Genomic DNA, 12,856 nt, shown 5'->3' on the forward strand with positions numbered 1-12,856 from the left:
CTGTCAGCCATGTTAGCTTTTAGCATCCCTGCTGTTACCTCTTTTCCAACTTCATCATAACACTTTAACACATCATAACAACACATAACACATCATAACATTAGAGGAGACATAAAACGTGGGGCATATGTTTTCAGGCAATGAAAAAAAAGCTGTTGTGTGAGTATCTGACAAGGTGCGACAATTGGCCAGGTAGCAAATCCAGCGACACCTCCTAGCTCTTGTCCCTAAAGCCCTGCATCAGACATCAGCCACCTTTCAGCAAACAAGAGCAGCATTGCATTACTGTATGTCTGCACTAGTTTAAATGATGAGCCAGATGCCCGACTTGCCTCTGTAGCCACGTATTGAACGGTTGTGTCTGCATGGACACTTGTGCTGCTGGGACATGCTGCACTGTCGCTTGGAGCAGCTGGAGCATTGGTGTTCTGCAATGTAATTAAGGTTTCCAACCAGATGATTTGATTTCAAGGAGGGTTGGGGCTGGTGACTGGTCAGAAATAGGTGTGTGTGTGTTTGTGTGCATGTTTGTCTGTTTGTGCCTTTATTACCCTGTGTGTGCACATGCCCACACTGGTTTTGATTATAAACAAGTCAGTGGCATTTCTATCTAAGCTGGTGCAGCATTGCGGTGACGATCTCAACAACCTGTCAAGATTTGATGAAATAAAGCAGAAGACTGCTTTATTTTGCCTCTGCGGGAACGATGGAACGGTGAACTCCCTGTGTAAAAATTCAGTTTTTAGTCTTAGTAGCATTTAAAGTCTGTAAAGCACTATATCTCTCTACTGAAACACACTGTAATGAATTTACTTTATTTCAGAGTGAAATGGATTCTCAGTGTGGGTTTTATAGACTTATAGTCCACCAGAGGCTGAGTAAAGTGAATTTCACCATATTGGTACTGGGCAACTTATACCATTTTATACTGACATGTAAATTTATTTTAACTGCCTATTGTTGTAGACTAAGTACAACTATCCACCAAGTCAGGTGTTGTTTTGCCTTGTGTATTATCCTCTGTCAGGAAACCTTTGCGTCGAAAGCATTGTTTACAGGTTTCTTGCTGTGCCAAAAAAGTGAGTATAGCTCATAAAATGTTGGAACAGGCAGGTGAATTCAAGAGTCTACTTCTACTTCAACCACTGGGGCACACAGATGAAACACTTAATCCACTTTCCCTGCTATATATTGCCCTAAAACAATACCAGGGTAGCTATTATATTCTCATTACAGTGAAAATCATTCATTGGAGAGCAGGATCGGCTGTGAATTACCAACACAAATAACCCTCGTCTGTGTGGATTCACTTAAGTCATCGAGGTAGGATGATAAACAACAGCACTGAAAAGTCCACTGCGTTTGTCCTGTGGAGGTTTTACATTTCGGGCTATCATTAGAAACATCCCCTGTACTTTGTTTTACTTGATGTAGAATTATAGACCGTATCTAGCTCAATCTTCGAATTAATTTCCTTTTTAAGCCCGAGACCCCAGAAAATTCCTTAATGGCACCTTCCCAATCTTCGTATTCTCTGAGATGTTTTGAGCTGATCCAACATCAAAGATTAGCAGTTGGAAGATTCTCTGCAGTGAGAGGTAGTTCTCTGATCTGTCCCCAGTTTTGGATTAACACATTGCAAAGCAAAAAGTCTGTGATATTCACGTGTACGCTTGTAAGGCAGTGACGAAGCCTCCAGTCATTTTGGCCTGCACGTTCCTGTTCATATGCGAGCTGTGGAATCCAACAGGACAGGTGCAGTTCTTGTTCAGCCAAGGCCCCCTCTGAGACATTTTCTCAAAACAATCATTCCCCTGTTTTTGGAAGCCACGTGTCTGTTTTCCTACATTACATAAGGGAGTTGAACACAGTTCACTGGACCCGGTTTAAACAAGGACCGTCTGCAGCTCCCCCAGCTTTCAGTGTTTAAATAAACCTCTGTGCTGACTCCTTTTCTCTCCTACTGACTGCACATACATGTTCACTGAATTACTCTCATAGCAAACGCCTCCCTCTCTCCCCTTTATTGCGTTACCACACAGCAACTCCTCCCTCTCCCTCCTCTTCCCCTGCTCTGCTCTTCAGTGTCTCCTGTGCTTTTCCCCTCCACTGGTCCTGAGAGTGGCCAATAGAGCTAATGTGTTTGGCCCTGGGATAGAGGAGGACAAGGAGAGCGAGTAAATGAAAAGCAGCTTGGGAAAAAACCATCACCTGACTAAGTAAGAAAAAAAGCTATAACAATGGGAATAAGAGCCTGAGAGGAAACATTAAGACAGGTGTGATGGCATTAGCGAACAAAAGCATGGGAATGGCACATGGGCTGACTGAATGAACAACACAAACAAGACCGAGTGAGACTCGCAGTGAGAGCTGTGCTGATGAATCTTACCAGATGTTGCAGTGCCAGCTGTGCTCACGCAGCCAGGCGTCACCAGGGCTTCTGCCTCGCAGGGTGCCTGCCGACCATCGCTACCCAGCTGTCCCCACGGTGACGTGGGAGCAGGGCCGACAGAGACTGAAACCACACAAGCCTTCTAGAGCGGAACAAACAGGGTTTACAGAGCTGCTGAGCAGCCAGGCTCCCATTCCCCGCACCACGTTAGTGGCTCACTCGCTTTCACAGGGTTTGTGGGCCGGAAAATATGGGTTTATGTTTGCACATATAACATTTGGCAGCAGGGAGGCATTCAAATCCAATTACGGCAAATGCTATTTGCATGAGTTACTGTTTTAGCAGTGGATCTGTTCCAGAGACTTTTGTCAGAAGAGCCTTTTCTGAAAAAAAAAAAAATGCACAAGTTTCTTGGCTTTTTAATTCTGTGTCTGAATAGTCATTTGTCATGCTAAAATGATATTTAACATAGTTAAATGTTACTCATTATATTTCTGTATGGCAATTTGGCTTAGCACCTCTGACCTATGTACCTTCAGTTAGACAGCAGTCACCTTGTTGCCAGACACTCCTCCTACCTCCATCCATGCTGCTGTGGTGGCTTCTGAAATGCTAACAGCTTCAGCCCACCCGTCAGACATAATAAAGTCGAGATGAGTCCATCTCACCGCACACATATGTGGGACACATACAATCCCACACTCAGTCAGTAACAGGGCAGTACATGAGGGAATGATGGTTGTATATACAGAGGTGGCCCACCTCCTGAGTCTGGATCTACAATTTGGTACAGCAGGGCAGCTTCACCGCTGTGGTCTGTCAGACAGACCAGGTAGGGCAGAATAGCAGCCCTGGTTTCTACGCACAGGTCAGAGAGCAGCCTGGCTGCTTTTCACACCACACTCCTTCTATCAGGATCCTATTCCCCGTGCTAGCTGACAGAGCAGGGGTCAAAGATGAGTTCAGGGGGACTGAAAATAACTCTCCTCCAGTCTCACTGGCTGCATGGAGAGCACTTTCTGCGGTTTCTCTCAAACAAAATGAATGTTCCATTAGAAGATTAATTGTTCAATGCCAATGTGTGGAAATTATAACTAACAATCAGAGCTCCAAAAAATGAAATATTGTTCACCATCTGTTTCAGAAAAGGTCTTTTTTTGCTTTTGTTTGACAACTTGTTCAGTTTTAGCTACTTGAAATATTCCTGTATTTTATTTAGGTATTGTATTTTTATTTGTAACATAATGCCTGTTGCTCATGTGCAGCCGTCTCCAGAGTTAAACAGGTAAAATGTTTCATATCTGATAAAGATGTAATGATATTACGGTATTGCTTCATGGCTCCGAAGGAGTGGAGCATGTCTCGCTTTTTCTATTTGTAGGCATTATACACTTTTATGGTGCTGAATTGTTGTCGGGTTGCAATTTCTCAGGACTGTTTCAATTTTACCTCTGCTATTGAGGCAGGTGAATTGCAGGCAGACGGATGGCGAAATAAGGCCACTCCGAAAAGAACATTGGCTGTTTTAAAGGGCTTATTTAAAGTATTAGGAGGTCTCACTCTGGGAGAGATTGAACGGGTTTGAAATGGCAAGGCCTTGCAGTTTCATGGATTCATTATAACAGGCGGCACAACAGGGTGTACTGAAATAGGAGAGGTAGGTGTTCGTGTACGTGTGCGCGTGTGTGTTTGCGCGCATTCATGTTACAGAGATGTCCTGGGGGCTTTACTCTAAAATGGAAAACCTGCCTGGCTCACTTCCCCTCCTTCCGTTGTTATTACTACAGCTCATCACAATATGTTATGTGCAATATGAGTTGTGACTTGAAACAGGAATTTAATACTTTAAGACTCTCATTTTTATAGCTCTAATTTAATCAGCTCCCAGCCTCCGCCAGGGAGTTTTAAGTCGATAGAGCAAACAGCTCCTCTTGTGCTGCAAGCCTGCTGTGAATAACTTATCCATGTAGTTCTCTTAAGCAAGGCACTGCACCACACTGCGCCAGCGGAGTGACCAACAGTGCAACACAATATTTATAATGGACATTTCCCAGATGTAAGTTTGTGTAACCACTGCCCTCCCTCAGGCCGTCGCTGTGAAAAACGAGGTGTTCTTAGTCAGTGTTACCCGGTGAATAACAGTAAAGTAAACACCCAGATCTCACGTTAATTAATCTTATCCATTTGTGGTTTCAAACCGTTGCAGCATTTGCAGTGAAATGTCATCTGACCAATAAGCTTTCAAACATTTTCCTTTATAATCCTGCTTCTGTTTTCTTTTCTTACTGATATTTTGACACTATTCTCAGTACTTTTCCTTGTGTGTTTGCTGCTTGCATGCTTCGTAACCCCCTCATAGTATTTTATTTAGCAAGGTTACTTAAAAACATCTGTATTTATAGCTTAAGTCTGGGAACATATAGCTGCTGGGGAGGTTAAAGGTCACACACATACAAACACACCTGGGAGCTGCTTACTGCTGGTACAGTCTTGTACTGTTGGCAGCTCCAGTGGAGCAGTTGGGGTTGTTGGTGTCTTGTTGAATGGCATTTCAAGGATAGCTGATTAGGCAAGGGAAAGTTGCTGCTAAATCAGAGTTTGGTAAATAAGTGCCAGTGCTATAATAAGATTCTTATTGTAACTGTGTTGTAACGGCTTTTTTCTCCTCCTCTACCAGACTTTGACTTCAGCGTGCCAGGCTCCATGAAGCTTCACAATCTGATCTCCAAGCTGAAAAAGTGGATCAAGATCCTGGAGGCCAAGACCAAGCAGCTGCCCAAGTTCTTCCTCATTGAAGAGAAATGCCGCTTCCTCAGCAACTTCTCTGCACAGACAGCTGAGGTGGAGATCCCCGGGGAATTCCTCATGCCCAAACCTACGCACTACTACATCAAAATTGCAAGGTACTGGACTTTTCTACAGAAGGGCACCTGGGGGTAGTAAGCAGGAGGATGAATTCACAGTAACCATGAGCCAAAAGCCTGGCCTTTTGTACTCTTATTGACCAGCTGTGCTCCGGCAAGCTCATATTACATTTTATATGTCCTTCTCTTTTCTACAGATACTTAATTCTTATTACAGAAAATAATTTTAAATGGCTGATGAATGTAATAGAATTGCCTGCACATACAAAGTACGAATGAAATACTCCATACTCATCCTGTCCTGTTAAGACTGAAATCCCCAGTGATTGTAATCCAAATTTAAAGCCCTTCTTTAATAAATCTTGGTCATTTTAAGTCAAAAAGAATATGAAGTTTTCAGTGAGGTGCTGTGTAGAAGCACTGAATCACACAGGAGAATTGTACCCACGCACCGTTCCTCCCACACAGTTTATGACTTCAGTTCTGTCTCTCTGCACCTCTCTCCAGGTTCATGCCCAGAGTCGAAATCGTTCAGAAACACAACACCGCTGCACGTCGCCTCTATATCCGCGGCCACAATGGCAAAATCTACCCCTACCTGGTGATGAACGACGCCTGCCTGACCGAGTCCCGCCGAGAGGAGAGGGTCCTGCAGCTCCTGCGCCTCCTCAACCCCTGTCTGGAGAAGAGGAAGGAGACCACCAAAAGACACCTCTTCTTCACTGGTAGGAGCAGGGACAAAAGAGACGGGGGCCTCTCTGCAGGAGGTTTATTATGATGTGTTATGATGATATATTAGGAGCATTTCTCTCCTTATTTACTAGATTTTGTATCTTTTTTTTTCGAGCTTTCATTACCTCTTTCACCAGCTTTTGATCAAGAAAAGAGAAAAGCTGCTTTGTTTTTTGTTTTTTTTTTCTTAAACACCTGTTTGTTCACTGAGAACAGTTGGCACCGACAGTCTCCTCTCATTTCTTCTCTCTCTCTGCCTCAGTTTCACTCACACACCACTCGCAAACTACACACACAATTTCAATTCGCTTTCAAGCGCTATTTCCTTTCTTGTCATCCCCTTGTGGTTTGCCTCCACCCAGATGTTTGCCCACTCTCCATTTATGCACTTGATTGGTTTGTTTAAGGGGAAATATGGAGGGGGAATTCAACAGTCCCTTCCAGCCCATTTCCTCCCAACTGGAAGGACTGGTATTGATTTGATTCAGGGTGCCAGTGTATGTAAATGTTTAGACTGCTTTCACTGGGCAACCCATGCACGGCCTTTCACCTTCTTTAACCCTGCGTGGTGTTGATCGACTCTGGAGTATTTTAGTTGTAGGTTTAGATCTGTAGTTTACACTGTGCTAAAACAGGGACTGTTTGCTAGCAAGTTCAGCCTAATGTTTACAGCTTGTGTGTCACTGACTTTGTTGTTTTCCCCTCCTGTTACCTCCTTCCACCCTTTCCTCCTCTGTTTTTTCCTTTGGCTTTCCCTACATCCCATTTCCTCCCTCTGCCTCTGCCTCCCCCTCCCCATCCTTTTCCCACCTGCATCCTGTCTTCCTCCTCTCCCTCCCTTCTCCCTCTGTCTTTCCAGTGCCCCGAGTGGTGGCAGTGTCACCTCAGATGCGGCTAGTCGAGGACAATCCTTCATCTCTGTCACTGGTGGAAATCTACAAACAGCGCTGTGCCAAGAAGGGCATCGAACATGACAACCCCATCTCCCGATATTATGATCGTCTGGCCACTGTACAGGCTCGAGGCACGCAGGCCAGCCACCAGGTATGGAGACAGTCATATGTCGTATACATCTGCCTGCATACACACATACCAGTAACATATACAGCTGTGTGGCTTGGTACAAAAATGAAAAAGATTTGAAGATTTGAAGATGCACAGTTTTCACTGGATAGCAGTGATTCACTCTCACAAGTGACTTAATCAGTGGTTGTCAGCCAAGCTATTACATCAGCCAATCACCAAATAATAGATGTGTTCGTCATTAAAAAAAAACATCAGCAAAACATCCTTCACCTGATTGGCTGAATGCTCCAAAAGGCTGTGTTGTCATTCACTTCTGGTTCAAGGTTGCAAACTGGAAAATTGTGATGGCTGTTCCTGGCGACTGATCATCACCTAAACTCTCAATCAAAAAGAGGAAAATAGGCCAACCAGACCTGTTGCTTAATTTGAATTTGATTTTTTTGGCTCTGTGCCTCCTCTGCTTATGGCCTCTGGAATAATAAAATCCACCAGTGTTTTTGGTGAACTGTGGACACTGAATCATATTCAATGACTAGAATTTGTGTTGAATAAAACAGGCCCAATAACAGCTGAACCACAGCTGCATACCTAACCTCTGCTCCCTCCTCCTGTTTACTACCAGGTCCTGCGGGACATCCTGAAGGAGGTGCAGGGGAACATGGTTCCTCGCAGCATGCTGAAGGAGTGGGCCCTCCACACTTTCCCCAATGCCACCGACTACTGGACCTTCCGGAAGATGTTCACCATCCAGCTGGCCCTGATAGGTCTGGCTGAGTTCATGCTCCACCTCAACAGGCTCAATCCTGAGATGCTGCAGATAGCACAGGTAGCAAACACGCACAAACATACACAAACAGAAATACGCTGGACTCTCTGTCAAGGGCAAGTGGGATCCGTGTGACAGCGGCTAATTCAATAGATACACACTCTCAGACGCATTAAGAGATCACTATTACCCTCTCCATATCTGGCCGTATGAATTACCATTCTCCCCCATGACATTCACGCTAGGCCTATCAGTCAGCCAGCTGCTGTCAATGCGAAGGGTGTTTTGACAGAATGTTATATTCAGTTCCTCTTCTCTACAGCTATCAAAGACATTTCAATTTGAAGAGGCCCGTGTTTGTGTGTGCGCGCATCCGCTTCCACACGCATCCGTCTGCCGCTCAGGGTCCGCAGACAGCTTTCTTAAAGTCATTATTAAAGATGATTGTGTCAGTCGGCCACCCCTCCCCTCTGATCCTAATCGGCCTTTGCTGACAGGCGTTCCTCCGGGCAGCTAAGCGCTGGTATTAAGCCCCCTCTCTGCCTGTTCCACTCCGCAGATCCCATTAGACACAGGAGGATTACGGTGCGGAGAGTGTACGCACACAGACACAAACAGAGAGAGAGAGAGAGAGAGAGAGCAAGGACAGGACATCACAGCAATGCCATCATGCCCCACCCTGCCTAAACAGAGACCTTATGTTCCTTTAAGTTGGCTCTTATACAGCCAAGTGATGCTCTGAGGCATCAGTATATAAGGCACCTGCTTGGTGATGTTCATCAGGGCTTCATTTAGTTATAGACCCCATTCTTTTTTCCTGTATCTCCTCTGATATCGTTGACATTTGTTCTGAAAATCACCCAGCATCTGTCATCTCTCTCTGTGAAGCTCACAGCCCCGAGTCACCACATGTGACACGCTAATGTTGCGTCATGCCATTCACACCAGCCCCTAAATGTAGCCATCGTTAGCCACCAGTCCGGTGATTTAGCATTCTGAGTGCTGCTTCCTCACCCAGCTGTCTGCGGGCATATCAGAGCCCCCTGGGGGTTGCTGGTGTCTCAGCCCACTGCCTCGAGGCCCTCCACTGGGGCCTGGAGGAGCAAATGACAGTAGGAGAGAGAGAGAGAAAGAGAGAGAAGGGAGAGGGGGAGGGAATGAGGCGAGACAGAGGAGGAGAGGGAGCAGGAGCTGGAATGAAATGCTCTGCTATAAAGCTGTCAGAGCCACTCACCTTTTCATATAAGGGAGCTTATCTTCTCCTGGAATGGCTGCTTGTGTAGCCGGTCCTCTCGCACATAAATGCAGGCTTAAAGATGAAAACTTGGCCGTATACGTTTAAGTCAGCGGGGAGCAGCGGGTGGGGGTAGGGGGGAGAGGGGAGTGGGAGTGAATTGAGGATTATAGATGTTCTGCTGCTGATAGTTTGACGTGTTACTGTGTCTGGGGCACGCAGATCAATAACGGCAGCCATTTCGTTGGTTGGTGTGAGCTTGTTTTGTAACTCCCCCTAGCCTCTCTAAAGAAGAGTCATTTTCTTACAGGGCTTATGTGAACTAAGAAGACTGTGGAAAAAACTGGAAAAGGAATATTTATTGATCATTTTTAGCTTTTTTGAGCACATACTTCTGAACAATACTTTATTTAAAATGTCAGAAAACACCCAACACACTCACTTGTAAGGCTGCTGACATGCACCTTAACCTTTACTCTGCTCTCTGTTTTCAGGACACGGGAAAACTCAACGTCTCCTACTTCCGCTTTGACATCAACGACGCCACGGGCGACCTGGACGCCAATCGTCCCGTTCCCTTCCGCCTGACGCCAAACATCTCAGAGTTCCTGACCACCATCGGCGTCTCGGGCCCGCTCACCGCCTCCATGATTGCCGTGGCACGATGCTTCGCGCAGCCAAACTTTAAGGTAGCTTGTCTGCAAAAGCCTGTCTGCTTATAATAAGAGTTACCTTATTATGATGATCCTGTGTTTCATATTTTATATATATAAATACATGTAAATTACAGTTTGGATTTCTGTAATAAGGCTGCTTTAAACAACTACTCCAGGTATTGTGTTGCACTTAAACCCAGTGAACTTCCTCTCCGGGTTTATCTGAGGCACAACCAAACAAAAACAATGTCGTTAAAAAAAGGAGCAGTCAGAGGGTTGTGTAATGTATCTTGCAGCAGGGCAGTAATGACAGGCGTGTGGTGCCTATGTATAGCTGTGGCTCATGCTTTAAGTCTGACAGATGTGGAGGGAACAGGAGCGCTGTAGATGCAAATAAACAAAACACCCGACGATGTGAACTAGTTAAGGATTTCTGCCAGAGGCCAGTTTCTCTTTTGTGGTCGAAGAAAATGGACATTTCCAGCGAACAAAACAAAACGCAACAAACGCACAACAATTATCCACTCAAATATAGTGAAGCCTTAAACCATATAAACAATCTGGTGCCGCCTGAAACCATATAAACACATTAGCTAAGGGTAGGGAACAGCGTGTACCTAGTTAGGTGATAATTGCTAGTGTTGTGGCCCCGTCATGGTTTAGATGGTTATGTATTTCAGTTCTCTGTCACCATAATGAGCTCCTAACAACACGGAGATTTCCCCGAGGATGATTGACGCGTCCTTAATTGGAGTTAACAGCTTTGTTTTGTGTGTTTGAGATTGGAAATGGCTTTTTATAAACCGAGCTTTTATCGTGTTTCATCGCCGTCGTTCCCATGATGCACATTTTGAGCACATGGATTAGGAAGCTCTGCCCGGGAGACAGGCATACCTGGTGTGTGAAAGTTAAATTAGGTAACGTTTATTTCTAGACTTGTGTTGTCATCAAGATTTTTTAGCAACAGCATCCTGTTGTAATGATTAGTTTGACTAGATGAAACAAAGCCTTCACGCTTTCATGGACGTTTCTGCTCAGAATCAAAGTGAAGAAGCTGCTTTGGTTAATTTGGACACTGACTTCACTGTTTTCTGGGAAATGTCTGATTGTCAGAGGATCCAGCTACAGGCTAAATATTTAATGTTCCATTGTTCCAGTGTTTCTGCAACATTCATTTCCTCTGTGTCCGATAGGTGGACGGCATCCTGAAGGCCGTCCTCCGTGATGAGATCATTGCATGGCACAAGAAGACCCAAGAGGACACGTCCATGCCCCTGTCTCCGGCCGGCCAGCCCGAGAACATGGACTCCCAGCAGTTAGTCTCACTCGTCCAGAAGGCCGTCACGGCCATCATGACCCGGCTCCATAACCTGGCTCAGTTCGAGGGAGGGGAGAGTAAGGTCAACACCCTGGTGGCCGCGGCGAACAGCCTGGACAATCTGTGTCGCATGGACCCCGCCTGGCACCCCTGGCTCTGAGAAACCAGATCAGAGGGAGGAGGAGATGATGAGACGCTGTGGACTCCTCCACAGAGCAGCGTGGGATGTGATGCAGGGCAAGAAAAGAAAAGGTCTTTTTATTTACTTTTAGAACAAATCCGACAAACACAGACAACAGTGGTTAAATGTACCCTTCACTGTAACTGAAGCCTGGTGGACGACGTTGGACTGACTGTCACACTGGTGGTGTGACGTGGGCCTGCCAGTAAGTTGAATACTCTCATCTGGACCGGAAGAATCTTTTTATGAAAACACAATTCCTCCGTCAGCTTATATTTATTTTTATAACTAGATGACGAGGAGTCTGTCTGTGATGCCCTGTCTTTAATATGACAAGGAGGAAGTGCAAATGTTGGTGTAGGCATCATGATGAGCCACTCATTCAAACTAATGTTTGAATGACTTAATGTTTTTTGTTTTGTTTTTTTAATTTAAGAGATGGATCATTGCTGTTGTGTGCATTAGCTGCATCTGCGTTGCATTTCACCTGCACCCAGGGTTTACTTTAAATACAGTTCATCCCTAAAAATCATTTTGTCACCTCAAATTTTGTATTTTTATTTAAACGGAAAACTATGTAGCTTCTTTTCTATCCTTGCCGAATGAGGAGTTTTGTTGTCCTGTGAACAACCGGTGATGCTCTTTAATTTTTGGATTTTTTTTTTCTTCCTCACTGCTTAAACTATATTAAGATGTCTGACTATTCAAAAAGCCATTTTACCATTTTACTTTACATGTTGTTGTGTCTTTCCATCAGTCCTGGTGTGAGAAAGTAAATCTTCAGGGTGGAACTGACACGACATGACTGTCATAAGCTGTAACTGCTGTAATGCAAATATCATTCCCAAACTGGCTGTTTGCATATTTCTCCCCTTTTTGTAAAGGTACAAAGCCTTTTCCAACAGAAGTATTATCTCTTGTCATGTAAATAAGCATTTTGTTTTAATAAAATGCTCTTTTTTTAATACAGAAGCTGTTTGCTTCTTTTGTTTTTTTGTCCTTGTATATTATTTATTTACCTGAAAGAAAAAAAAACTCTCAATTACCTTTCTTTCCTGAGTTGTCTTTATTTATTTATTTTTTAATACCAGTTGTAGAACAACAACAATAACCAGTTAATCCCCATCTGTGCTTCTCATCTACTGCATCACTGTCACAGTCATAATCACCCTGAAGGACGCACTCTTGGATATTATCGCAGCAATAACTCATGCTGTGAAACGACTCCAGACGAACTGCTCTACGACGTATTTAAAAAGGAAAAAAAAAAAAAGTATTGCCGTCATCCTTGCAGTTCACAGCTAGCAGACATTTATGGAGAAGAGTTTCAGCTCAGCGGAGTGGAATCAAAAAAAAGAGCGGCTCTGTCTCGTGGAGGTACAATAACCTTGTGGTCATTCCCTCCCCGTGGTTAGAGAGTCCTGCGGAGGTGTGCTGAGGCGTTTGCCTCCTCCCCCTGGTGCTTGATTAATGCGTGCCAGTAGATCTCCGAGTGGGCTGGCCTCACTTGACTTATACACACTGTCAGTCGGCCCGCCTGCACTCATAAACAAAGGTTATATCTCTGTTCGCCTCTCTGAGAATCACACACACACACACACAGCCTGCCTTTCAACATGTTTACACACTGTCTCTAACATTTCTCTTCCTCCCTGAGCCACAGAAGAAACGAAACACTTCTGTCTAT

At 44.7% G+C, this 12,856-nt stretch overlaps 1 protein-coding gene across 1 annotated transcript in view; it reads left to right on the top strand.

Annotated features, from left to right (window-relative positions):
* The window catches only part of LOC121201190 (transformation/transcription domain-associated protein), a 76,938-nt gene extending 64,803 nt beyond the window's left edge, over nucleotides 1-12,135 (top strand). Inside the window, exons 67-72 of the mRNA XM_041066896.1 lie at nucleotides 5,070-5,295; nucleotides 5,764-5,981; nucleotides 6,848-7,032; nucleotides 7,637-7,840; nucleotides 9,509-9,703; nucleotides 10,864-12,135. Of these exons, the coding sequence (XP_040922830.1) occupies nucleotides 5,070-5,295; nucleotides 5,764-5,981; nucleotides 6,848-7,032; nucleotides 7,637-7,840; nucleotides 9,509-9,703; nucleotides 10,864-11,148 (1,313 nt within the window). The 3' untranslated portion in view covers nucleotides 11,149-12,135. The remainder of the gene's footprint in view (nucleotides 1-5,069; nucleotides 5,296-5,763; nucleotides 5,982-6,847; nucleotides 7,033-7,636; nucleotides 7,841-9,508; nucleotides 9,704-10,863) is intronic.
* Nucleotides 12,136-12,856: the final 721 nt, after the last annotated feature.

The sequence above is a fragment of the Toxotes jaculatrix genome, chromosome 21, assembly GCF_017976425.1.
Source record: "Toxotes jaculatrix isolate fToxJac2 chromosome 21, fToxJac2.pri, whole genome shotgun sequence".
Classification (NCBI taxonomy): Eukaryota; Metazoa; Chordata; class Actinopteri; family Toxotidae; genus Toxotes; species Toxotes jaculatrix.